The 22,206-nt window shown below is 52.7% G+C and overlaps 9 protein-coding genes across 9 annotated transcripts; 5 read left to right on the forward strand and 4 right to left on the reverse strand.

The window, feature by feature from the left end:
- Positions 1 to 397: 397 nt before the first annotated feature.
- PG998_014036 (HECT-domain-containing protein) lies at positions 398 to 4,002 on the reverse strand (the record flags this gene model as incomplete). The annotated part of the gene is given in 4 exon segments (XM_066880852.1): positions 398 to 2,729; positions 2,781 to 3,176; positions 3,190 to 3,450; positions 3,506 to 4,002. The coding sequence occupies 4 exon segments, from the start codon at positions 4,000 to 4,002 to the stop codon at positions 398 to 400; spliced, it is 3,486 nt and encodes a 1,161-aa protein (XP_066724991.1).
- Positions 4,003 to 4,458: 456 nt separating this feature from the next.
- Positions 4,459 to 4,723, forward strand: PG998_014037 (uncharacterized protein; the record flags this gene model as incomplete). The annotated part of the gene is made up of 2 exons (XM_066880853.1): positions 4,459 to 4,578; positions 4,607 to 4,723. The coding sequence occupies 2 exons, from the start codon at positions 4,459 to 4,461 to the stop codon at positions 4,721 to 4,723; spliced, it is 237 nt and encodes a 78-aa protein (XP_066724992.1).
- Positions 4,724 to 5,003: 280 nt separating this feature from the next.
- On the reverse strand, positions 5,004 to 6,080 carry PG998_014038 (uncharacterized protein; the record flags this gene model as incomplete). Its single annotated transcript, XM_066880854.1, has 3 exons — positions 5,004 to 5,153; positions 5,212 to 5,585; positions 5,660 to 6,080. 3 exons carry the CDS (start codon positions 6,078 to 6,080, stop codon positions 5,004 to 5,006), a joined length of 945 nt encoding a protein of 314 aa, XP_066724993.1.
- Positions 6,081 to 6,638: 558 nt separating this feature from the next.
- PG998_014039 (uncharacterized protein) lies at positions 6,639 to 7,391 on the forward strand (the record flags this gene model as incomplete). Its single annotated transcript, XM_066880855.1, has 1 exon — positions 6,639 to 7,391. One exon carries the CDS (start codon positions 6,639 to 6,641, stop codon positions 7,389 to 7,391), a length of 753 nt encoding a protein of 250 aa, XP_066724994.1.
- Positions 7,392 to 8,502: 1,111 nt separating this feature from the next.
- Positions 8,503 to 8,922, reverse strand: PG998_014040 (uncharacterized protein; the record flags this gene model as incomplete). The annotated part of the gene is made up of 1 exon (XM_066880856.1): positions 8,503 to 8,922. The coding sequence occupies one exon, from the start codon at positions 8,920 to 8,922 to the stop codon at positions 8,503 to 8,505; it is 420 nt and encodes a 139-aa protein (XP_066724995.1).
- Positions 8,923 to 10,727: 1,805 nt separating this feature from the next.
- PG998_014041 (Fic-domain-containing protein) lies at positions 10,728 to 11,693 on the forward strand (the record flags this gene model as incomplete). Its single annotated transcript, XM_066880857.1, has 1 exon — positions 10,728 to 11,693. One exon carries the CDS (start codon positions 10,728 to 10,730, stop codon positions 11,691 to 11,693), a length of 966 nt encoding a protein of 321 aa, XP_066724996.1.
- A 307-nt stretch (positions 11,694 to 12,000) lies between these two features.
- Positions 12,001 to 13,097, reverse strand: PG998_014042 (uncharacterized protein; the record flags this gene model as incomplete). Its single annotated transcript, XM_066880858.1, has 2 exons — positions 12,001 to 12,311; positions 12,386 to 13,097. The coding sequence occupies 2 exons, from the start codon at positions 13,095 to 13,097 to the stop codon at positions 12,001 to 12,003; spliced, it is 1,023 nt and encodes a 340-aa protein (XP_066724997.1).
- Positions 13,098 to 14,616: 1,519 nt separating this feature from the next.
- Positions 14,617 to 17,000, forward strand: PG998_014043 (polyadenylate-binding protein; the record flags this gene model as incomplete). The annotated part of the gene is made up of 3 exons (XM_066880859.1): positions 14,617 to 16,480; positions 16,513 to 16,807; positions 16,868 to 17,000. The coding sequence occupies 3 exons, from the start codon at positions 14,617 to 14,619 to the stop codon at positions 16,998 to 17,000; spliced, it is 2,292 nt and encodes a 763-aa protein (XP_066724998.1).
- A 2,758-nt stretch (positions 17,001 to 19,758) lies between these two features.
- Positions 19,759 to 21,988, forward strand: PG998_014044 (uncharacterized protein; the record flags this gene model as incomplete). The annotated part of the gene is made up of 4 exons (XM_066880860.1): positions 19,759 to 20,833; positions 20,892 to 20,947; positions 20,992 to 21,758; positions 21,817 to 21,988. The coding sequence occupies 4 exons, from the start codon at positions 19,759 to 19,761 to the stop codon at positions 21,986 to 21,988; spliced, it is 2,070 nt and encodes a 689-aa protein (XP_066724999.1).
- Positions 21,989 to 22,206: the final 218 nt, after the last annotated feature.

Here is a 22,206-nt window from a genome sequence, read left to right on the forward strand (position 1 = left end):
GGGAAGAAGGGGATTTATTATACGTTAATTGTAGTATTGATAGGCAGCCTATTCTATTTCTCATAAAGGTCGTTGGGAGTTTCATCATCGTCGATCAACGGTGTGAACAATCATATCCAAGGTTGCTTACTTCCAGGGGGGATCGCCTAGCTTCAACCAAGATTCTATCGTGTGGTAAGGGGGCAAGGGACTATACTCAAAAGCATACTGATACCACCCGTTCCCGGAGTCCATCGTCGATCATCATCATCATTATCAAGTAGCAAAGACAAAACAACAACTGACAGACAGACACACTGTTAGAAATTCAAACTTTCCTCCGGTCGTCAATAAAGACCCCTGCCCCTCCTATATGATTTGATTTGCTCGTCGTCTCCTTGCCTCACCCTCCCCTTCTTTAACTCAGGTCAAACCCAGCCCCGGACTGGATAGCATAGACCAGCTTCTTCTTAAGCGTCTTTGCATCCTTGTAGCGGGGCAGCTTAAGCAGGTTGACGCAAGTGCTGGTACTCGGTAGTCGTGTCTCATCATCGCCGCCGTCGCGGATGCTGAACCGGGGACTGAGCTGGGAGAAGCCCAATAGGGGCGCTCGCGGAGTAGAAGTGACGTACTTCAGAAGGGCGCGGCGTTCCGAGTCGGCAAGCTCCTTCATGACGTCCCAAAACATCTTGACGGTCTCGTGCTCCTCGCCATCGTCGCCAATAGCGTATACGCCCGAGTACTGGGTGTTGGCGCGCAAATCCACAATGTCAATCTCTGTGCTGTCGCCGCCCACGAGGCGTTGGAGTTCGGACTGGTTGAACATGGAGAGCCAGGACGGGTTGATGATGGTGCTGAGCCCCCGCAGGAAGGCTTTGGTTTGGCGCAGCGACTGGGCCACCAGCCGGTGGTGCACCACATACGATATATACAGCACGCGGTCCTTGTTGGTGACGGGTATTTTGTCGCCGTCCTTGCGGAGGAGCCGCACCATGTTCCGTGATTGGCCTGTGTAGGGGTTTGTGACCTGGTCGGTAATGGTGAAATCTAATGAAAGGTCCGACACGTCGCCGGGGTAGTTCTTAAGACTCATCAAGCCGTTGTATAATTCAGGGTCTAGATCTCTCAGATCATTGAGACTGGACCGGAAGTCTGAGGTGCTCTGACCCGCCGTGGGCCATCGAAGTAGGAAGAACGGGGCAAATGCAATATCGACGAGGATGCCTTCGTACATACACTTGCCGACGACGCGACCAAGGAACTCATACTGTTGTGCCAGCTCCGTTATTCTTGGAGCCCAGTCGGACTTGGGAACACCCACCGAGGTAAGGCCCTCGGACAGCTCATCAAAGGCAGCTGGGTTGGGATGTAACAAGTTCTGACTGTTCGTGACAAACAGACGTGGACCTTCGTCGCCAGGGTTGAAAGCTTCGGATGTGATGCTGGTCAAGAATTCTTTGGTGACGCCGCCACCGTCGATGCCAGCTTCTGGTTGGTCAAATTGGTCCACGAATGTGATTTGGATGGGCTCCTTCAGGCCTTCGCCCAAATTGTAGAACTGCTCATAAGCGTCCGCAAAGAGCTGACCACGTTTGATGCGAGCCGTATGGCGACCGAGGACGTCTCGTCCAGTTTGATGTGGTGCGCCAAACGCTCCATTAAGAAGCCCCAGGCGCCACTGGTCTGGATCAATAAGCCCGTTTCTTCGCTTCAACTTGTCGATGTCGACAAACTGCCGGAAGATCTTCACCCGAACATCGAAGGGGATGGCGAAGGGCATGTTTCGAAGGATTTCTAGTTTCGGTCCAAGCTGAGAAAGTAGTTGCTCTCGGTGGACTCGTTGCAGCTGGCGTTGTCTCTCGATCTGGGCGGCACGGGATAGTCTCTGCCCTGCCGAGGTATGATTATCCAGCGGGCTGATATCCGAGTCACTCATGTCTTCGTCGTCTTCGGCATTTTGGGATTGCTGCTCTTCGAGAACAACAGCAGAGATGAAGCCTTCCATGTCAAATTTAGAGGTCATGAGCCAAAATCCAATGGGCAAGAACGGCCGCCGAGAGTCACGCTCGTACAGCGACTGCATTGTTGTTGTTGCGCAACCTCTCAGAGACAAGGCATCAAGTCCTAGTATGCCTGCAAATGAAGGCGTGTTGACCTGCTCGGAGATGTTGCGAGTGGATGTGGCAGAACCGACACCCAGCAAAGCGCCCAGTGCCGGCCGTGAACGGTCGCGCGGCATCACGTCCTTGAGGTTATGATATAAAGTAAAGGATAGGTTCTTGAGAAAAGTGACAAGCAACTCAAGTTCCGAGAGACTGAGACCACTTGCTCTGATCCTTCTCACGGCTGGGCTTTGGTTCGCTACAACATTACGCTCGTCCACAAGAAAGTCGTCGTCATCGGTAACTCGTAGAAGAAAGTTGTATAGCTCAAGAAATAGAAGAACTATTCTCCACTCTTGGTCTCGGGAGGGTTCTGGCCGTAGTAGAGATATAATGGTTGATGACGTTACTTTGCTCTTAGGCTGTGAAATGGTCGTGAACACGTCGGTTTTTGATACAGCGAGCCATAAGAACTTGACGGACGGAAGGTAGACAGCGTCACTAAGTCCTTGAGTGCGTACGTCACCCTGAAATAAGCGCATCCTTATATCATCTCTCTGGGCCGGGAAACATCGCAGCAGAAGTAGGGTGTATCCAGCCAGTACGCTTGCATCTTCTGACAAACGGGCAGACGAAGCAGCGGTGCTACTGATTTGTCAGTAAATATGGCAGTGTCAAAGGAGAAGAGCAACTACTTACGAAGTAAATCTATTGAGAAGCTTACCGATGCCATTCTCATTGACCAAGAACTCTAATTGGTGCAGCACATATGCAGGCAAAGGATTGGCTTTTCTGATGGCCGACTCATCCTCATCGTCAGAGCTTTCGGCCCCGTCCTCTGCAGGCTGTGGTGCTGATCGTATCCGAATGTCGTCGACGAGGGGGCAAAGCTGCTCATACAGAGCTTCAAGATAGACGGAACCTTGGGCAATGGACAGGGCACGATTGAGTGCAATGAAGTGTGCCAGCAGCCAGAGTAGTTCATCCTTTGAATGCTGTGGGGAAGCCTCGGCAGTACCAAGATCCCCCGAACCACTGATAATGGTCCGAGACAATGTTTCCAGGTCCAGCCGCTGAGCAATAACATTGGGTTTCCTTTTGCAGGAACGCAATGTTGGAACATGTGAGAAAGTTGAAGGCAAATGTTGTGTAGGCCTGTGAGTATGTTGGCTTGTGGTGATCCAGCGGAGCAGTAACAGCCTCTGCTAACAACGCCTGGCCATCGTGATTCGCGTCATTGGCTGCATTCTCACAGTATGAAGCCAGGAGTTTATAATATCGATCTTCAAAGGCAACTATTGATCTGGGTTCTTCCACTACTAGGCGCACTAGTAGAGTAAATGGGCCCTGGGACAGATTCAACGGTCGTCTGCGTGCATTGGTTAGCAATGTTCATCATCTAGTTGGAGGTTGTGAAGGCAGACCTTTCCAATGCTGTTACTAGAAGAGCTGCAAGTCGGTTGTACTGGTGACTATACGGTTTCCAACTCTCACTCGTAAAGTCATGTAGGAACTGATCAAGTCTACGTTGGTCTTGGGAGAGCGACGGGTCGAAGAGGGACAGCAGCAGTGGGAGCGCCTCACAAGCACGCTCAGGGTTAGCCACAGCGTCGCCATCGTCCATAGGTACGTCGACACTCTCGGTGTTGTGGTACAGCTGATCCCATTGCTGCCGACGCTCTTTCCTTGTGGTCCGGCGGGAACGGTGACCCCTCCAAACTCGCTGGAGCTTCTTCGCTGCAGCTAACGCATCACGTTCTCTCTGTCTCTTTTCTCGTTCGGCTTGCGCATTTGCCACTGTCTTGGAGGTGCCGGTAGATGACCCCCATGCTGAGCCGGAAGTTGCCCATGGATTGCTACGCTGGCCGCTCAGGTTCACGTTCCGAGGGCGTTTCGACTGGCCCGTGAAGTTTGAGAACATCGTGGAGGCTGCGCTCGACGTGCTGTGCTGCACTCAGGCCGAGAGTCGTCACCTCGATATCGACGAAGTGGAAGAGCTTTGTTGGGTGTCCGTAGTATAGAAGCCGTACAGACCGTCGTCGGCGGTGAGGGGAGGACTTCGGTATTTTGGCAGGATGCCCGATGATGTATATCGATAGCTGGCGAGTTTGGTCGACGGTCTCGATCAGCTACAGTCTGCCTAATTAATCAAGTAGATGTATACCGTTGGGTTCAGGCTGGTCGGGGTGTGGAGGCACTGGGCTACCGCTTCCTCTACTCTAATGAATTACAATGCTGGTATATCTATGCCTGATCACGGCCAAAATAGTTCCCAAGGCTGAAGCACTTTTGGATGGGGATGGGAAAATGTGTGGAGGACGACAGACTGTCCCGAAGATGAAGAAGTGACAGGACCATCAGATGACAGACGGACAATATGAAGCTCCAGGCTTCATGCCAGAATATCGACACGCATACACTGGAGGGGTTTGCGCAACTTCGTATCTGCGCAAGTGTGTCGAGGGCGACTTGTACGGTGTCGGCGTCGGTCGAATCGGTAAGTAAGCTTTGCTGCGAGATTCTAGTATGCTCTGTCTGTTCTCGCGAAACTCGGTGTTGGTTGGCCGCTCGATGCCACAGGCGGGACTAGGCCTGGATGGACCCTTTGGTTGCAGCACAAACTCGAGGTGCTGGCGACGTAGGACAAGGGTCTCGGGCTGTTTTAGCCCCCAGCCGGGCAAGTGGGCGTGTAGGCGAGTAGACAGTAGGTGGTAGGCTGCCCGTATGATGGCGTCAGTCAGGTCAACATTGGGCGATGTTGGGGGAAGGGGGGTAGCTCTCCACTACGGATGGGTCGATAACGATAACAAGATGGATTAACTACAGGGCACGGAGTATTGGACGCTTAAATGCATAACCCACAACTACTATACTTAGGTAACTATTGAAGCACCCCACCCACCACTGTCTGCCGATATGCTACTACGAAGGCTTGGGTGGCAACCGGTATCCTCCTATACTCTTCAGATACTGCCCGTGTTGGGAGAGCGCATCTGTCAGATCGCTCCCTAGCCATTCGGGGAACAGTGACTCCCTAGTGTCTTCCAATTCACGAAGATATTTCCCAGCAACCTGTCGATCAGCAGTTAGTTGCAGCTGGCGTCTATGTCTATACCGCAAGCGGACTCACCAAGCACGTTGTCCCACGCCGCATATCATCCACCGCTGCATGGGCAATAGCTACTCCGACCATCTCTGGCGTGTTCATCTCTAATCCAGATTGGACCATGTCGTCGTTGTCGAACCCCGACGTTATGTGCGTCGGCGTGTGGCATGGTGCAACCGCGTTCACTCGGATGCCAAGTGCTGCCGCCTTTTTCTGGGAGGCGCGGAGAAGACCGACCATGCCGTGCTTGGAAGCGACGTAGGCCGCGTTCCCAGTCGAGCCAAAGTAACCGGATGTAGACGCAACCAGGGTGACGGAGCCGCGAGAACCAGCATCTCCAGCGCCATCCTCGTCCCGCAAGGGATTCTTGCCGACATAATGTAGTCCCAGCCTCAGGGCTGGACGAGAAAATAGGTAAGCATGCCAGTCTGCTTGTGATATACATGACCTAGAGGCTATATGTCAAACTCACTATTCAGAGCCCCTCTCAAGTTCACGTCGAAGACGTCTAGAGCCTCCTTCGACTCCATTGGTCTCCCACGCTCATCAATCTGCATGTCCAAGACCGGCGAGCTCTCCATGATGCCGGCGTTGGCTACCACCATGTCTACTCTGCCGAATTTGTTGACTGTCCAGTCGAACACATCGACCATTTCACTCCACTGCATGACACTTGCTGCCATGAAGACAGCCCTCTCCGGGTGATCAAGCGATTTTATGAGACCCTCGGCCGTTTCTTGGAGTTGTGGCAGGTCTGCAATGGTTACGTTCGCTCCATGCTTGTTGAAAGCGGCAGCGGCGGCACCACCAATACCCCTTGCTGCGCCTGTGATGATGACGGTCTGGCCAGACAGTTTTGCTAGGAGGCCTGGACTCTGATGCAGCTGATGCATTCTCGAGTCTGAAATATATCAGACCTAGAAAGTCACACATGTACCAGGGCTTATCGTCGCAGCTTAGAGTAGTCGCAAAGAAAGAAAGAAAAAACAAAACCGGTCTTGCCACCTGGTGACGCGTGGGCCAACCCAAACAGCTTTCGAGGCCGCTTTCAGTTTACCCCCTCAGAAATGCGTGTTGGTATATGGATATTAAATAGGAGCAGGACTTACAAGCACAAGAGCAGGCGGCGTCACTATGGCGTTCGGATTTCGGTGTACTCTATTCACCACCAAGCTTCGAGCGAGGCAACTGCAAGACACCGCAAGGAAAGAGGATTTTAAAGCATGCTACGTGGTATATCCCGTAGCTTGGCGCGAAGTAAGCAGCAAGGTCCCAAGATAAACTCCATCATGGATCATGTATGTCCTGTGGTCGTATGTTCTGCATATGTGCGGGGTGTTTGAGACGAGCTCCGAAACTCGGTTTCCCCGCGCCCTTCCCCCAACATATGGAAACCCGTTAAGCTTGTTAAACGAAGGATACGTATTTATAGAAGGCATTATTCTGCAGGCATGGAAACCACTCAGGGAAGCAGCGCATCTTCTGCCTCTTCTGTTCATCAAAAGGTCCATGTAATTTTCCGCAGCATCGAAGACGCCTGGTCCTTGTCTGGCCTGGGCCCCAACCGCTGGTACCTCCTTACCATCGCAGTCCTAGCGGGAGGCAACGACCCCGAGCTCAGCGACCAGCTGTACCTGTACCTCATCGCCAAGCCCGAGTTCTCGACGCCGGCGCAGCGGCAAGCACTAGTCCGCGAGCTGCGGGAGGCGCTCATCAAGTGTGTGTCTCTCGTCGGGGTTTGCAAGCCCCTGGAGGCCATCATGGCCATCAACGCCCAAGAGAGGCCCGAAGACAAAGACCCAACCCCCGTAGCGACGCGTGAGGGCTGGCAGTGCGACGCGGCCAACCTGGAGCGCGGCATGAGCTGGATGAGCAAGATTTATACTGGCGACGCCAACAGCACCATCGCCCTTTTCGACGACCACCGCGACTTCGCCTGGATCAGCCAGAACATTACATACGGCCTTTACCTCAGCGACCGCCAGGTGCTCGATGACCTGGGCACCGAAATCATCGTGCTGGCCGCCATCATGATCCAGAACCTCCCTAAAGAGACCCGCTGGCACATTCGCGGTATCCGGAGATTGGGCGTATCGATCGACGATGTCAAAGTCGTGTGGAATGCCGTTCATATTTATGCTCAGTTCCTAGGCATAAAGTTGAACAGAGTTCCGACCGTCGAAGAGGTTGAGAGCGAAGTTTAACAACATATGGGGATGACTTTCGTGGCCTCAAAACTGAATAACATCATTGGCATCGCACCCCTAGGACCAGCTTGATCTCTCATCTGCAGTCGCCGCAGTGTCTAGCTTTACCACACAGAGAAAACGTCGGCCAAGCCCCGCAATAGATTGGTTGCTAGATCAAAATTTCCAAGTATAAATCCGGCCCAGGTATTTAGGCGTGTAGATATACCTAAGAAGTTGGCTCTCTGTGTACTTTCTCTCGTCTGTACACAGGGCGCCGGACTACGAGACTTATGCCACCATTAAAACATACGGAATCTCGTGGGCCCGCCCATGCCGTGTGTTCGGGCTTATGTGTGCTTTCGTCACTTGTTGTAACACCTTGGTGCATCCACGGGCACCTGACATAGTGGTTCATTGGCCCTTTCCACCTATGCGTCAAAGTTTCGTTGCGATCCCAGTGCGATTCATACCCATCGTCCTGCGGGAACTTCCACATTTTGGCGCATTCAACGACGGTAGCCAATTGCAATGTTTTCTTCTCATGCGCCTCCAGCTCGAGCTCGAACCTCTCGAGGTCCGGGAAAACCTGATGTATGGCATTGCCCCAGCAGCGGGCCTTCTTATGTTCGCAAAATCCGAATTCGGGCTCGTCGCCGTTCTTCCGTGCTAAATAGCCCTGGAGCATGGAGCAGTCGTCGTCTACGTCGGCGGTCCCAGTATGCATAGGCTCAAGGCGCAAGCACTGATCTGGCCGCTAGGAGTCGTCGACTGCCGGCGCCGCTGTCCAGGCCCACCAATCACTCATGCCCAAACGGAAAGTTAATTGGGTGATCTTTTGGCCGATACACAACGATGACATGAAGTCGATCTCTTGCGCCGGAGCCCCCTCAGGCCAAGATATGTCGGCGAGCTTCTCGCCCCAAACCACCGGCAATTGACGCCAGTGGCGGTCAGGTTCATCCCCAGGAAACGCGATTCGTGCCGCTCGTTTGACCCCATCATCCTCCCAATTCTTCTAAGATGACCTTTGATACTGCCAGATCAGTATCAGCTTTTACTGTGTCATCTTTGACTGACTTACTGATGTCCTCTAATAGGTTCTGCTGGTAATGGATCGACACTTTGGTCAACTGCACGAACGCAGCCTGCTGATGGGCTCGTAGTACGGCAGTGCGCAATGGGCCCATCGGAATGGTTCCTTCTCGGTCGGGACGTCACGCTCGTTCCCGGCGTAGATCTCCACCACGTTCTCCCGGAAGGGCACGAGGTAGGTCTCGAGGTAGATGGCACGACAGGTTAGCAACAAGGCCAAATCGATGCGTAGCCGGGCCGCCTGACCGGGCCTGACGTGGGCTTTGTCGATCGGGTACGGGCAGGCAAAGTCTTCGTCAGCTTGGAACGCCTGCTGCCATATTTGGTCCCGGACTTCGCGCGGGAGCTTGGAGAGTAGCTGCGAGTTCGCTTGCGAATCAATGGGCGTCCCGGCCCTGACCAATTTGACGGCCACAGGCTCATCTATACGTACTGAATAACTGGGTGAAGCCATTCTATTAATGCCATGGAGAATGACAATAACTTGTTGTTTGAACAGGCTCGACAGCTCGGATGGTAAGGAAAAGCAGATAGAAAAGGAAATGTCCAACAAAGTGGGCCAAGGCAACTACTGATCGGGCCGGACAACACGACGTCCTGGCCACGGGAGCAATAATCACGGACATCGCATCGTTCGGTGTTACGGGGAGGGGAAGGCAATATATATGCAAGGAAGGGGTTATTCAAATTCCCTATTCTGTCGTCCAAAATTGCCGCTATTAGTGTACCTGATTGCCTTTAGGTATGCCCTTGAGTTCTTGAAAAGGCACAACGGCTAGACGGTATGAATTACAGGCCGCCAGCATAGATGACCCATGCTAGGATATGTCCGATCGTCGTTTCGAATAGACGAGTTATAGCCTCCAATACAAGTCGAATGGACCAACCTCCGACCTCCATGAGTTTTGGTTGTTACGAATTGAACCTGATCGGTGAGCCTTAGGGTGGGCTTTGTTTACCTAGATGGTGAACCTCGATCACTTACAAACCAGGACGGCTTGGATGAGATATGTCAGCAAGGGTAGGATGGTGTATCGAATAGCCAATCAAGAGCCGCATATACTACTGTCTTCAAGTTCACTGGCGGATCACCATAGGCCCAACGTTTCCCCGCCCCTTGACCCCGTGCTGGGAGAAATCGTGACCTCCCAATTGAACTGATAGTGGGTATTTGGGTTCTTGATATCCTTGGGGGATTGTATCCTTTACTGGTAATACCATCACTCTAAGAGACAAGACAGCCAGGATCGTCATATGTGATGAGCGAATTCTTGCAGGTGGTATTTGCCATCTGCTCATCTGTTCGAAGACGTCGGTAGACAACAAGCCTGTCGACCATCGGCACCAGCCTCCTCGTTTTGTTACCACAAACCCTGTCTCCTACCTCGAACTGTTCTTCTTTCAAGATCTGTTCCATGTTTTACTCTGTAGAGGGTTATATTACGCTACCTACTGATGTGTATAAGCTGATTTAGTCTCGATGCACGTCGAGACTTATGGGTATCATGAGTTGCAAGTCGAGTTGGTATGCATCCCCTTTGGCTTCGGGTGCTTGGATGCAGCCTGATCATGAGGGAACACGTTGGGATACTTGTGGTCCTAAAGACGATCATCGAATATACTATTATAGAAATAGTTATCGTGGGTTTCGTGTACCTTTGAAATCCCGAGGCAACTTGGGTAACCAATAGCTTAGATAGTTGAAACCCTTCCCATATAAAACTTGATTCATGCAACCGTCAACTACGCCCTGGATGAAGCATGGACAGATGTGGCTAACGAAGAAGGTTGAAGATATCAAGACAGGACGAGGTGGACGCCAAAAGTTAGCTAGACGGTTTGGAAATGCGACTATTAAATATAAGAAATTCTCTGGGTGGACTTACGGAGTGCTATGAACCAGACCACGCGAGCCCTATATGAGCAGGACCTAATATTATTTATTTGAATCTTCTGATGAAAGTATGTGACAATTGTGGTTGCATGGAACTTTATCTCCAGTAGCTGGGGCTCGCTCGCCGACAAAGGGAGAAAAGCCCATCTCCGATATGTGTTTCCAAGCAGACCCCTAAGCAATTATTATATGTAAAGAGCTAGAGTGTAGCTCAAACGTCCATCAACTCATAACTCAAGATTACTACCGACACTTCCTGCACCTCATTTTCACAAAGTACTGCATTCACACCAAATTATATCGAACTCCAAACTCGTCAGGCTTTCACAGTACCTAAGATGTCCAACTCTCCCACAGCACCCAAAATGTCTTACTCTCTTGCACGACTCCAAGAATGGGACCTTTGGGAAGTCCTTCAACCTCACATGGCTAGACTCATCTACAGCTCCAACTTTATTGAGCAGGCTGGATCGACTTCCGCGATTACCAACGAGATATGCCAGAAGATATTCGCCGGACAGACCGTATCAGCCACCGTCTCTGGAGATGAGTACACAAAGTCAGAAGAAGCCCTCAAGTCTTTGAACCGCCCTGCATCAGCTACAAATGTGACACAAAGCCGACAGGAAGTCATCAACCACGCTCACGCTCTCCTGTATGCATTTGAGCACTTCGTTCTGGACCAATCTGGTTTTACATGTGAGGGCCTCGAAGCCTTTATCAATCAGATCCACGTGGTTCTTTGCGCCGGCAACGTCTTGGATGCAGAGCAAGCAGGATCGCCAGGCAAGTACCGCACCTGGCTCGTGGGAGCGCGACACGGAGACCAGAAGAAGGCGGCCCTCTTCATCCGACCCGAAGCCGTGCCCAAATATATGCAGGCGCTAGCCATGAACATGAAGGGCGACATGTACATGCCCCTTTTGGACGAGGATCTTCCTGCCATACCGCTGGCTGCCATTTACTGCCACCGTTTTGTATGCATCCATCCCTTTGGCGACGGAAACGGTAGGATGTGCAGGATCATTCTTAATATGATCCTGCTCAAGACTGCCGGGTTGCTTAGCATTTTCGGTGGCGACGAACCCGAGAGAGAGAAGTACCTTCAGATCGCATTTAGAGGAAGCAAGACGTTCTATAAAGAAGATGGGGAGGTCCCCGAGAGGAAGCAGACTGGCCACCTCGAGTTGCAAGAGTTTGTCCAGGAGCACCTGGTGAACGTGAAGAATTCTCAAGATGCCAACAAAACGATTATGATTCACCACGTAGACGAACCAGGCAGAGAGACTCGAACCGAAACCGCCAATGCAGTGACAAATGCATTCATTTGATGCTAGGGAGTCAATCGAACATCAGCTCCTACCCAGGATTACGGCTCTGGCTTGTCAGAAGGGAAGCGGATAGGTGGGATCTTGATAGGGTGGTCTATGAGCATCCCCTGGCAAGCTTTTGGGGAAACTACTGAGTGGTTAGGATAATTTTGGTTTGAAGTATTTGAAAGTTTTCTTTAAAATTAGTTATATCCTAATCAAAGTCTCAGGAGATGAGATCGTAGTCTCAAAAACCGAAATGCCTACATGTGAACTAACCCAAACCAATTTGGACAGGAAATGAAGTAAATGGGTGTGCAGGTCGTCGTTAAACAGCACTCCTTCTCCATGTCATGACAGCAATATGAAAAGTCCTATCAGTCCAAGGATTGTCATGATTCCCTGTTGGGTTCAGGACGGGTGTCGAGTCATCTTTGTTCCTGACAAAGCCCTCATAGCTTGAATGTACTACCGCGCCCGATTGCTTTAGTACACCATCGCCATCAGACATGGGGAAAATCCAATGCTGTGCTCTTTCTAGTATGACATCGAGCTGATGTTTCTTGCGCTCATCAATCTCAAATTCCATTTCCAGAGTCTTGAGGTTCTTCACCTGGCAGACTTGCCAGCCCCAGGTGCCTGGGAGCATAAGCTGGCGCATCGCTTGGGGGTGTATTCCAGGGGCAACGAAACCATCTTCTGATGCGACGTACGTCCACGCTCCCAGGGGCATATGCCCAACTTGTCGGAAGAGGCCGGGGGCGACTCCCAGGACCACCAGTCGGTATGACGCAACGTGATGCGCAGCGTCCGGGCCGCGAAGGTGAGTGACTCGAGACCCATGTTGCTCTGCGTGCCCAGGCTCTCCAGGAACATCTGCTGCGCAAAGATCTGGACGCGGTCGACGGCCGCCCGCTGCTGCTTGCTCATCGAGTTCTGCCACTCTTGGAAATGCGTCATGCCTTTTAGCCCGGTCTTCATGTACCTCCAGGGCCCACCAAATAGCCAAAAGGTGTGCGTGGCCAACGCCACGGGGAGTAGACGGGCTTCCTGGAAGACACGTTTGCATGTCTGCAGGAGCGAAGTATCCGTCTTGGGGTGGTAGAGCTGGCCGGGACGGCAGTACATGCGGTCCTTGGCATACTGCTTATTGAGGTCATCATGAGGAGCGAGGGCGTACTCGAAAACGAGAGTACGGATCTCCGAAGGGATGGCGCAGAATAAAACACACCCGGGCTGCTCGTTCATCCCGCTGCAGTCTATCTGAGCTGGCTCTGATATGGAGAAGTTGTCGGCATTGAACCGAAATCCACCCCCCCAGATCGCGAGAGCGGATCCTCCTACCGTTGAACAGTGCCATGTCGATCGAGTGTTGGGGCTGGAATTTCCTGCTACAGAGAAGAGGGCGGGTCGAGAAAAGGGCATGAGAGAGTTACTATATTGCTAGTTTGTTTACTCGATGAACGGGACTGGACGACTTGTTCTTGCTGTTGATGGGTATGCTACCTATTTCAATGCTTGTGACAGCATGCGGCACCTGATTCTGATAGAAGGGATGGCCTGCTGCCTGAAGGAAGGCGGGGTAGTCGAACGATGTACCTAGCCACAACTGCAGGTACCGCATTGCCCAAATTGAATTCAGCTGCCTGGACTTCTTGTGCTTCTGTCGTGGGCCCTTGGCCAGATATTGCAAATGCTTCTCGAGCGTTGAGGTATTACCAGACAGGTGAGCTTGGGGTGTTTCGAAGGATGGGTATCACTGTATCTACACTAAGTAGTACTGAGTAGGTACAATTGAGTTGGCCTGCCATGCGTCACTGGGTACATGGGCGGAGGCTTGATAGATAGATACATATACGTATGTAGTCGAGGCAGGTACCACTTACTGCACAACCTTAGCTCTAAAAAAAGGCTGGGGTGGGGGGGGGGCTAACCTGGTTGAATCACTCATCACTGGAGAAAAGCAGAGTGGCAGATAAATGATAGCGGGCAGGCGATAGTCGATAGCAGGCAAGAGAAAGTGAGAAGGTTACTTAGAGGAGGGGTCAGGCTGGTCAGGCAGCGTGAGTGGCCAGTGACGATTTCAACGGTCGCACCTTCTGATTGGACCCTTGGAGCGGGTGGGGCTCTTTCTTTCCAGGTGGGTAGAGAATTTTCAGAAAACACAAAAAATCTGTAGACGCCAAAGGGAGCGAGACGAACTGGTTTTTCTTGGGCCTCTCTTTCTCCTTCCCCTTCAACGACTTGACAACCTTTTCCCGGCAAATCGTCCCGCCCATAAAACATTCAAAAGAGGATTCAGTTGCAAAGTACGATTCTTCCGTCTCGTGCTTCACCTCTGATTCTCGCCAAAATCATCTCCAGAAAAACCACAAAAAAACTTGGAAAACCCCGAAAAATCCATACCCTTTACCCCAAACACCAAACGCCTCGTCTCTTCTTCCTCTGATCACCCTCGAGACCTGTCTTCCTCCCCCAAGACCACTCGACACCGTCCTCGCCCGGTCTTGATCTCATCTCTCACGAGAAGTGTTTGTCTGTTTGAATAGGTGCTGTAGTGTCACTTGCACCATCCTATTCTCTCACTCCCCGCACTTGCAAGTCGAAAATTCGAGTCATCTTCGCAGTCATCTTGCGATACTCAATTTCTGACATTTGTCTACCGGCCCTTTGAAGTCAGCGACAGTTCTTTGTCACTTAGACCTCATTCACTTCGACAACTTATCAAGGCTTTTGCTCTGATAAGGTCTTAACCTGCTCTGTGTTGTTGGTATGTAAACTCCCCACCCCCACCATTCTGCTCTTGTGGCCTTTGTGCTGCTATCCTATTTTTTTCTCATGCGCTCGCCGACCCCATTTGACGACGATTGTCACTTGCTACAACTATCTAACCTGCATTTGTTGCGCTAGATTCAATCACAAGTTCCCTCCATTTTTTCCTACAATGGCTTCCACTACCTCTGGCGCTGTTGATCAGCTCGCCGCCGATCTTGGCAACACCTCCCTCAATGGCGGTGAAGCTGGCAAGGCTCCTGCTATCAACACCAACGTCGCTGGCGATGCCCAGCCCGAAGACGACACCGCTGGTGCCACTCCCAGCTCAGCTCAGACTCCCCACCCTCAGGCCTCTGCCTCCCTCTACGTCGGCGAGCTCGACCCCTCTGTCACCGAGGCCATGCTTTTTGAGCTGTTCTCTTCCATTGGTTCCGTCGCCTCGATCCGCGTTTGCCGCGATGCTGTTACCCGTCGCTCTCTTGGCTATGCCTACGTCAACTACAACACCACCTCGGATGGCGAGCGCGCCCTCGAGGAGTTGAACTATACCCAGATCAAGGGCCGCCCTTGCCGCATCATGTGGTCCCAGCGTGACCCCGCGCTGCGCAAGACCGGCTCTGGCAACATCTTTATCAAGAACCTTGACGCAGCCATTGACAACAAGGCTCTCCACGACACCTTTGCCGCCTTTGGTAACATCTTGAGCTGCAAGGTTGCCCAGGATGAGACTGGTGCCTCCAAGGGCTACGGTTTCGTTCACTACGAGACCGATGAGGCTGCCGCTGCTGCAATCAAGCACGTTAACGGCATGCTTCTCAACGAGAAGAAGGTCTATGTTGGCCACCACATTCCCAAGAAGGATCGCCAGAGCAAGTTCGAGGAGATGAAGGCCAACTTCACCAACGTCTACGTCAAGAACATCGCCACAGATGCTTCGGACGACCAATTCCGTGACTTGTTCACTCAGTACGGCGATGTCACTTCTTCGTCTCTGGCTCGTGATTCCGAAGGAAAGTCTCGCGGCTTTGGTTTCGTTAACTTCACCACTCACGAAGCTGCCGCCAAGGCTGTTGATGAGCTCAACAACAAGGACTTCATGGGTCAGGAGCTGTACGTCGGCCGTGCCCAGAAGAAGCATGAGCGCGAGGAGGAGCTGCGCAAGTCTTACGAGGCTGCCCGCCAGGAGAAGGCCAACAAATACCAGGGCGTTAACCTGTACATCAAGAACCTGAACGACGACGTTGATGATGATAAGCTGCGACAGATGTTCTCCGAGTTCGGCCCCATCACTTCGGCCAAGGTCATGCGCGATACCATCAGCGAGTCTGGTGAGGAGGAAGGTGAGGGTAAGGACAAGGAGAACAAGAAGGAGGGTGAGGGTGAGGAGGAGGAGACTAAGGAGAACAAGGAGGAAGAAGAGGGTGACAAGAAGGAGAAGAAGGGTGACCGGAAGCTCGGCAAGAGCAAGGGCTTCGGTTTCGTCTGCTTCTCCAACCCTGACGATGCCACCAAGGCCGTTGCCGAGATGAACCAGCGCATGATCGAGAGCAAGCCCCTCTACGTCGCTCTTGCTCAGCGAAAGGATGTGCGAAAGAGCCAGCTTGAGGCTAGCATCCAAGCTCGCAACCAGCTCCGCATGCAACAGGCCGCTGCCGCCGCTGGCATGCCCCAGCAGTACATGCAGCCTCCTGTCTTCTATGGACCCGGCCAGCAGCCCGTCTTCCCTGCCGGCCGTGGCGGTATGCCCTTCCCTCAGCCTGGCATGGGCATGCCCGGTGTCCAGGGTGGCCGACCTGGTCAATTCAACAACTACCCTCCCCAGGGTGGCCGTGGCGGTCCCGGCATGCCTCCCCAGATGTTCATGCCCGGTCAATTCCCCCCTGGTGCTCCTTACGGCCAACCTGGTAACCCTCAGTTCATGGCTGCCATGGCTCAGGTTCAGCAGACTATTGGTGGCGGTCGCGGAGGCGGCCCAGGTGGCCGCGGTGGACACATGCAGGGCATGCCCAACATGGCCGGCATGCCTGGCCCTGGTATGCCTGGATACCCCCCAATGCCCGACAAGGTGGTAACGCTGGTCGTGGCGGTATGAACGCACGCAATGGCCAGATGGGTCAGTTCCCGCAGGGTGGCCGTGGAATGCCCGCCCAGCAGATGGGTGCTCCCAGCCCGGCTGCTCAAGACTTGACCCCTGCCTCCCTCCTTCAGTCGCAGCTTCAAGCTCACGCCAACAACCCTGGCCAGCAGAAGCAGATGCTCGGCGAGATGCTCTTCCCCAAGATTGCGGCCATTCAGCCCGAACTCGCAGGCAAAATTACGGGTATGCTTTTGGAAATGGATAACGCTGAGCTTGTTAACTTGTAAGTCTTCACCCTCCACAAAACATGATGTGCCTGACAGGATCACTAACAACCCTACAGGATCGAGGAAGACTCTGCCCTGCGCGCCAAGGTCGACGAGGCCATGTCCGTGTACAACGACTATGTCAAGACACAAGGCGATGGCGAGGGTGAGCCCGCCAAGAAGGAGGAGAAGGTCGAAGAGAAGGCATAAACAGCATCTGCTTGTGCCAAAGCGGACAGCCGTGTCAAGCCATGGTTGTTTGCGTCTGTGCTGCCAATTTGGCAAGCATCGTTACGATCTCTTCATTTTTTTATCCGCCTCCTGGAACGGTGGATTTTCTCAATGGTTATGGAAAAGTTCATGATGATATCGTGGTTCAGCCAGCAATGGATGGTGATCCATATCGTTCTTTGCATTTTTTTCTCTCTCTGCGAGCACCATCTTTAGTCGTTGATGTTTGGCGAATATTTGGCATCCAGTACGGATTTTGCTAAACGTCAAGGGCCTCTACATGAGTTACTGGCATACATCGATAGACTATTGCTTCTTTCGCTGGAGATGGCGGTGGGCTGCCAGCTTTGCACGGCGTTTACGGTCAGTGAAGGAGGGCGAAGCGGTCTTTGCTTGGCACCGGACGGATTTTTGGCGGCATCCATGATTCTGAACCTCACTCAATACCCCCCCAGGTCCGTCAACTGGGACAAACCCCAATGGACTAGAGGCCAATCCACAGATATGGAGTCTCTGGTAACGTAATAAAGAAAAGTTCATCATACTTGTCTGTGTCTACATATTGTGTGAATAGCGTATGGTGATTGCGTGGGCCCAACATAGCCCTGTGTAAGCAGCCTGGCTGTCCGGCATGGGTATGGGTCATAGGGAAGCGTTTGCAGAGCCCGCGGGCTCCGATACCAACAATGTGAAGTGTAGCCGTTTTGTCAAAGACCATTTTCCTGCAGAATGTATTGGATGATGTAGTCAGGACTCCAATCAGATGGTCTGTTGATAGTATAATGTGAATTATCGTGAAAGTCTACCATCTTGGTGTATATTTATGTATATGAAGGTTCTCTCAGCGTGTTTGCTTCTCATGTACTCCGTACGGGTAGAGTAGTACGTGCAACAGGGAGACTATGTTCCAGACACCAAAAAACATGCCACCCGGCACAAGGTCAGTTGGTGGATCTTCTCCATACTGTTTTGATCTCCGCAGCGGTAGTTGAGGGGTTTGAGGAGCATTCCGAGCCGGAATCTGGAGTAGGTACGTAGAGACGGGAAGATAGGGACGAACATGTCCTACTTGGGCAAGTGTGGCAGTCTATTCGGTCCTAATCTCTAACCACCACCGCGACGGTTATGTGGTGTGGTGTTCTGTATGTTGAGGGACAATGCGCTGCGGACATGTCGAGTCTGTTAGGGTTTAACTACACTACTCGTACCTGAAGGGGTAGTCGCCGGGTTCAGAAGTTAATTGGGTTAGACTGCGACCCTGAGAGCACTGCAAAGTTTCATTCCACGGTAGCAGGGCACACAATCTTTTGTATGTAGGCTCTTCGTTGTGCTTTGCCTTTGCATATCCCTCTACACGCATGCTGGATGTGTCTTTGACTCTTTACGTCGCATCTAGCAACCTTCTTCCTTTTCCCCCACCCGACCCTCTTGGCTGGTTTTTGTTCGGGCACTGTACGTGTACCCAACGAACAACGGTCGCCCCAGCGGTGACAAGGGAAGCAGGATAGCGGGAAGCCACAGCAACGGCACACCGATCCCATAGAAGAGGCCGAGAGCCAATTGTCAAGCCCCTCTGCATTCACGAGGCGCAGCCATTGGGGACGCCTGCGGGAAGAGGACGTGCTATACATGTAGTGTGAGGAAGTCTCTGTTACGCGGGCGCGGCCGGCAATGCTGGCGAATGAATGGCCTGAGTGGCTGGCTCTGGCTGCAGCTCAATCCGAGTCAACGGCCAACTGCCTACTCAGTGTTTACCAGTCGCGGCTTCTTAACTTCCCGCTACATCAACGCTGGCCTGCACTCAATTTAAAGCGACATTCGCCCTCTTCTGGACCGGCAACGGAATACAACACACCATCTCTTTTGGACGCCACAAAGACTTCTTCTTAGTTTGTGGTGAATATTTCGATCGGTCATTCTACACCTACGAAGAGTATTTCTTCCGACAGATGTAATCCCATCCTAGGCCACAAGAGAATCACAAGAGAATCACAAGAGCGAGAGCTACGCGTTGGTATTTGCGACTCTTACATAGCCGAGTCGACAAAAGCCAAGAAACGGGCCTCATTCGTCTTACTCCACCCCGTTGCGAACGAATCCATCCAGCCAGTCGTCCAGACCCAAGACCTGTTGTGAAAGCCCATCCCCCCGCTCTATCACAAGGTCACTAATCCCACCACGTCTTTTCCTCTAATGGTCTTGGCAAGTCGAGGCCTCCTGTCATTGTTCTTCAAATAAATTCACTCCCCAGCCGATCATCCCTCTCTCTCCTCTCGTCTGGGTGCGCCATTGAGTCGGTTCTCGGCAACCAACAATTACCATCCGGCCACCGATTGTATTTCCCCGTCCCCGTCCCCCTGTTCCTCCCTTCTTCCTGGAGGTTGAGCCATGAGCTAAACTCCCGTGGCGCAACGATCGCAGTCAGTGAAGGGAATTACGAAGAACGCAATATGCTGCTGGCTCGTTTGCATCGACGACGTCCGACCATAATAATCCCACGATAGCGCTCTGCTTCGCCCCCCGTCTTGGCGCGGATATTCATCCCAATCCTATTCATTAAGCCCGTCTGAATACGTACAGAAGAGAAGAAAAAAAAACCTTATTTGCCTCCTACGCAAACACGAATCCAATTAGGCCGCAAGAAATCAAGCACTTCTTGATATACCAGCCGGTTCAACTTGATCCGCCATCGATAAACCACTCTTATTCCCAGACGCCAACCTCATTCTCCTTCAGTATGGCTGGAAGAATGACCATGTCGCTGGAGGCGGCTCTCGAGGAGGAGCGTCAAGAGATTGAGAATCTGATTATGCAACAAGCTCGCGGCCCGACCGCGACAGCCCGATCTCCCTCGCCCTACATGAGTCCTCGCTCGCCAGGCCGGAGCATGCTCGGCGTTGTTAACGAAGGCGTGCCAACCGGAAATGGAAGTACAAGAAGCCCACCACAGCCTGCATTTCGCAGCATGTTGGATATCGATGCACCGGCCGTGGTGCCCGTACGCAGCATGCTGGATGTCGGAACCCCACCACCATCGTCATCCAGATCTCCAATACCATCCAGTGCCCAAACTTCGCCGACGCTCTCAAGTCATAGAGCTCCGTACACAAGCGGCGTCCATCACCGAAGCGCCTCGGACGCAGCGACCAAGCCAGCAGTGAATTTCGGTCCACGGTCCCCTGCACTGGCGAGACCAAACGATATTACCACGGCATACCAATTTTCCGACATATATGCAACAAATGTTGGACAAACACAGCCTATCAGGCGAGCAGGACCCTCTGTACCGCGTTCCAGCTCTATTGGAGAAGCTCTGCGAGGTGCAGATCTGTCGAACCTCGTACTTCCTGGTGAAGGGAGAAAACCTTTTTCACTCAAGGGCAAGAGCAAGTCAAAGTCCCCCCATAATCGCTTTGCTATGCGATCTAATTCGCCTGGTGGAACTCTACTCGGCGGGAATTCGGGAGCGGGTCGTCAATCACAAGGGAACGTTGTTTTGGATAAGGATGGCCAGGCCATCGATATGAGCTTAGCCTACCGCAGGCTCTCCGATGCCAGTCTGGCGTATGGTGGTTCGAATCTGTCCTCCTATGCCCGTAAGAAGACGGAAGCAGAGAGTCATGGCCGCCTTGCAAAGACCAACATGAGTCCTTACGGGGAGATTCTGACCGACGACGATAGCGACGACGACGGATCAAATACCAGTGACGAAGAGGATGAGCGTGGTCGCAAACTGACGACGAGAGCCGATAGGAATGGCAAAGGTGAAGGCAAGAGCGCCAAAAGTCTCTTGGCGGCAGCAGAAGACGAACGTAAGGACTCAAGCCACCCACCACGCCCCCGAATATCGAGTGCTAACTTGCCCTGTAGGAAAGCAAATTGCCGCTCAGCCACAGTACAGGTCTCTCTTTGAGCCTGCAATTACGGTCACTGGCCCGGGGGAGGCAAGCCGACCAAACCCAGCAAACAGGGTATCCATCCTGCTACGAGCTTCGATCAGGACCCGGTTTCTGGGCAGCAGACGCCAAACCAAGACCAAGAGGACGAGGACGTACATGCCATCAAAGCCGCGCAGAACTTGCAGCTTTCTTTGACGCCCGTGATTTCCAACCCTGATGCACACAGGTCTATCCGCATCATCTACCGGGGTGAATACGTCCGTATTCAACGAGATGCCGAAGATGAACATCGACGTCTTCGGAAGTATCTCGTGGCGACGGACCTCAGCGACGAATCCACACACGCTCTCGAATGGGCGGTTGGGACGGTCCTCAGGGACGGAGACACACTTATAGCAATCTACTGCATGGACGAGGAAGCAACTGGAAACGCGGACAACGGGAATAACCAGGTCCCCGACGACCCCAAATCGATGAGGGAACAAGCGGCTGCGATTAACGCCATGGCGAAGAGCCCCAAGCTGCCGACTTCACAAGCACCCAGCCCAAGCCCCTTTGCTTTTTCGCGACCCTACATGAAGTCGCCGAGTGCCAGTGCCAACCCGTCGCCGGCCCCCTCGTGGCGAGGGAAGTCGAGGATGGACGAAGAAAGGGAACGGGCCGCTCTGGACATTACCGACCGAGTTTCCAAGCTGCTGCGCAAGACTCAGCTGCAAGTGCGAGTCATAGTAGAGTGCATTCACTGCAAGAGCCCCAAGCATCTCATCACGGAAGTCATCGACCTAGTCAACCCTACACTCGTCATTCTTGGAAGCCGTGGACGCAGCGCGCTCAAAGGGTAAGTAGCACTGCAGTCTTTTGCGGCATCTGCCAAGCCTAGCTAACATTGGTGGCAGCACTCTTCTGGGATCCTTTTCGAACTATCTAGTTACCAAGAGCTCCGTGCCCGTCATGGTGGCCCGCAAACGACTGCGCAAAAAGAGCAAGTACCAGCCGCCGCCAACCAAACAAATCAACAACCTTTCCAACCCGTCGGCTCGCAGTCTCCAAATGGCGAGAGTTGATTAGGAGTGATTTCACACACGGCGACGTTGCACCATGCTGCTTGCCCCAGGCCTGATGCATGCTCAGATGCCAGTCGAATGGGACTTGTTCATCGTTGTTGTTACCTGGGTTTTTTCTTCTTCTTTCTAGCGAATATGACCTTTGGGCCCCAGAGGTGTCCCGGCAGCAGCAGCGCATTGCACTTACTTACATGCATGCACCTTACGATAGATACCTCATGG

This window comes from Apiospora kogelbergensis (assembly GCF_038363985.1).
Source record: "Apiospora kogelbergensis strain CBS 113332 chromosome Unknown utg000009l_segment0_segment0, whole genome shotgun sequence".
NCBI lineage: Eukaryota > Fungi > Ascomycota > Sordariomycetes > Amphisphaeriales > Apiosporaceae > Apiospora > Apiospora kogelbergensis.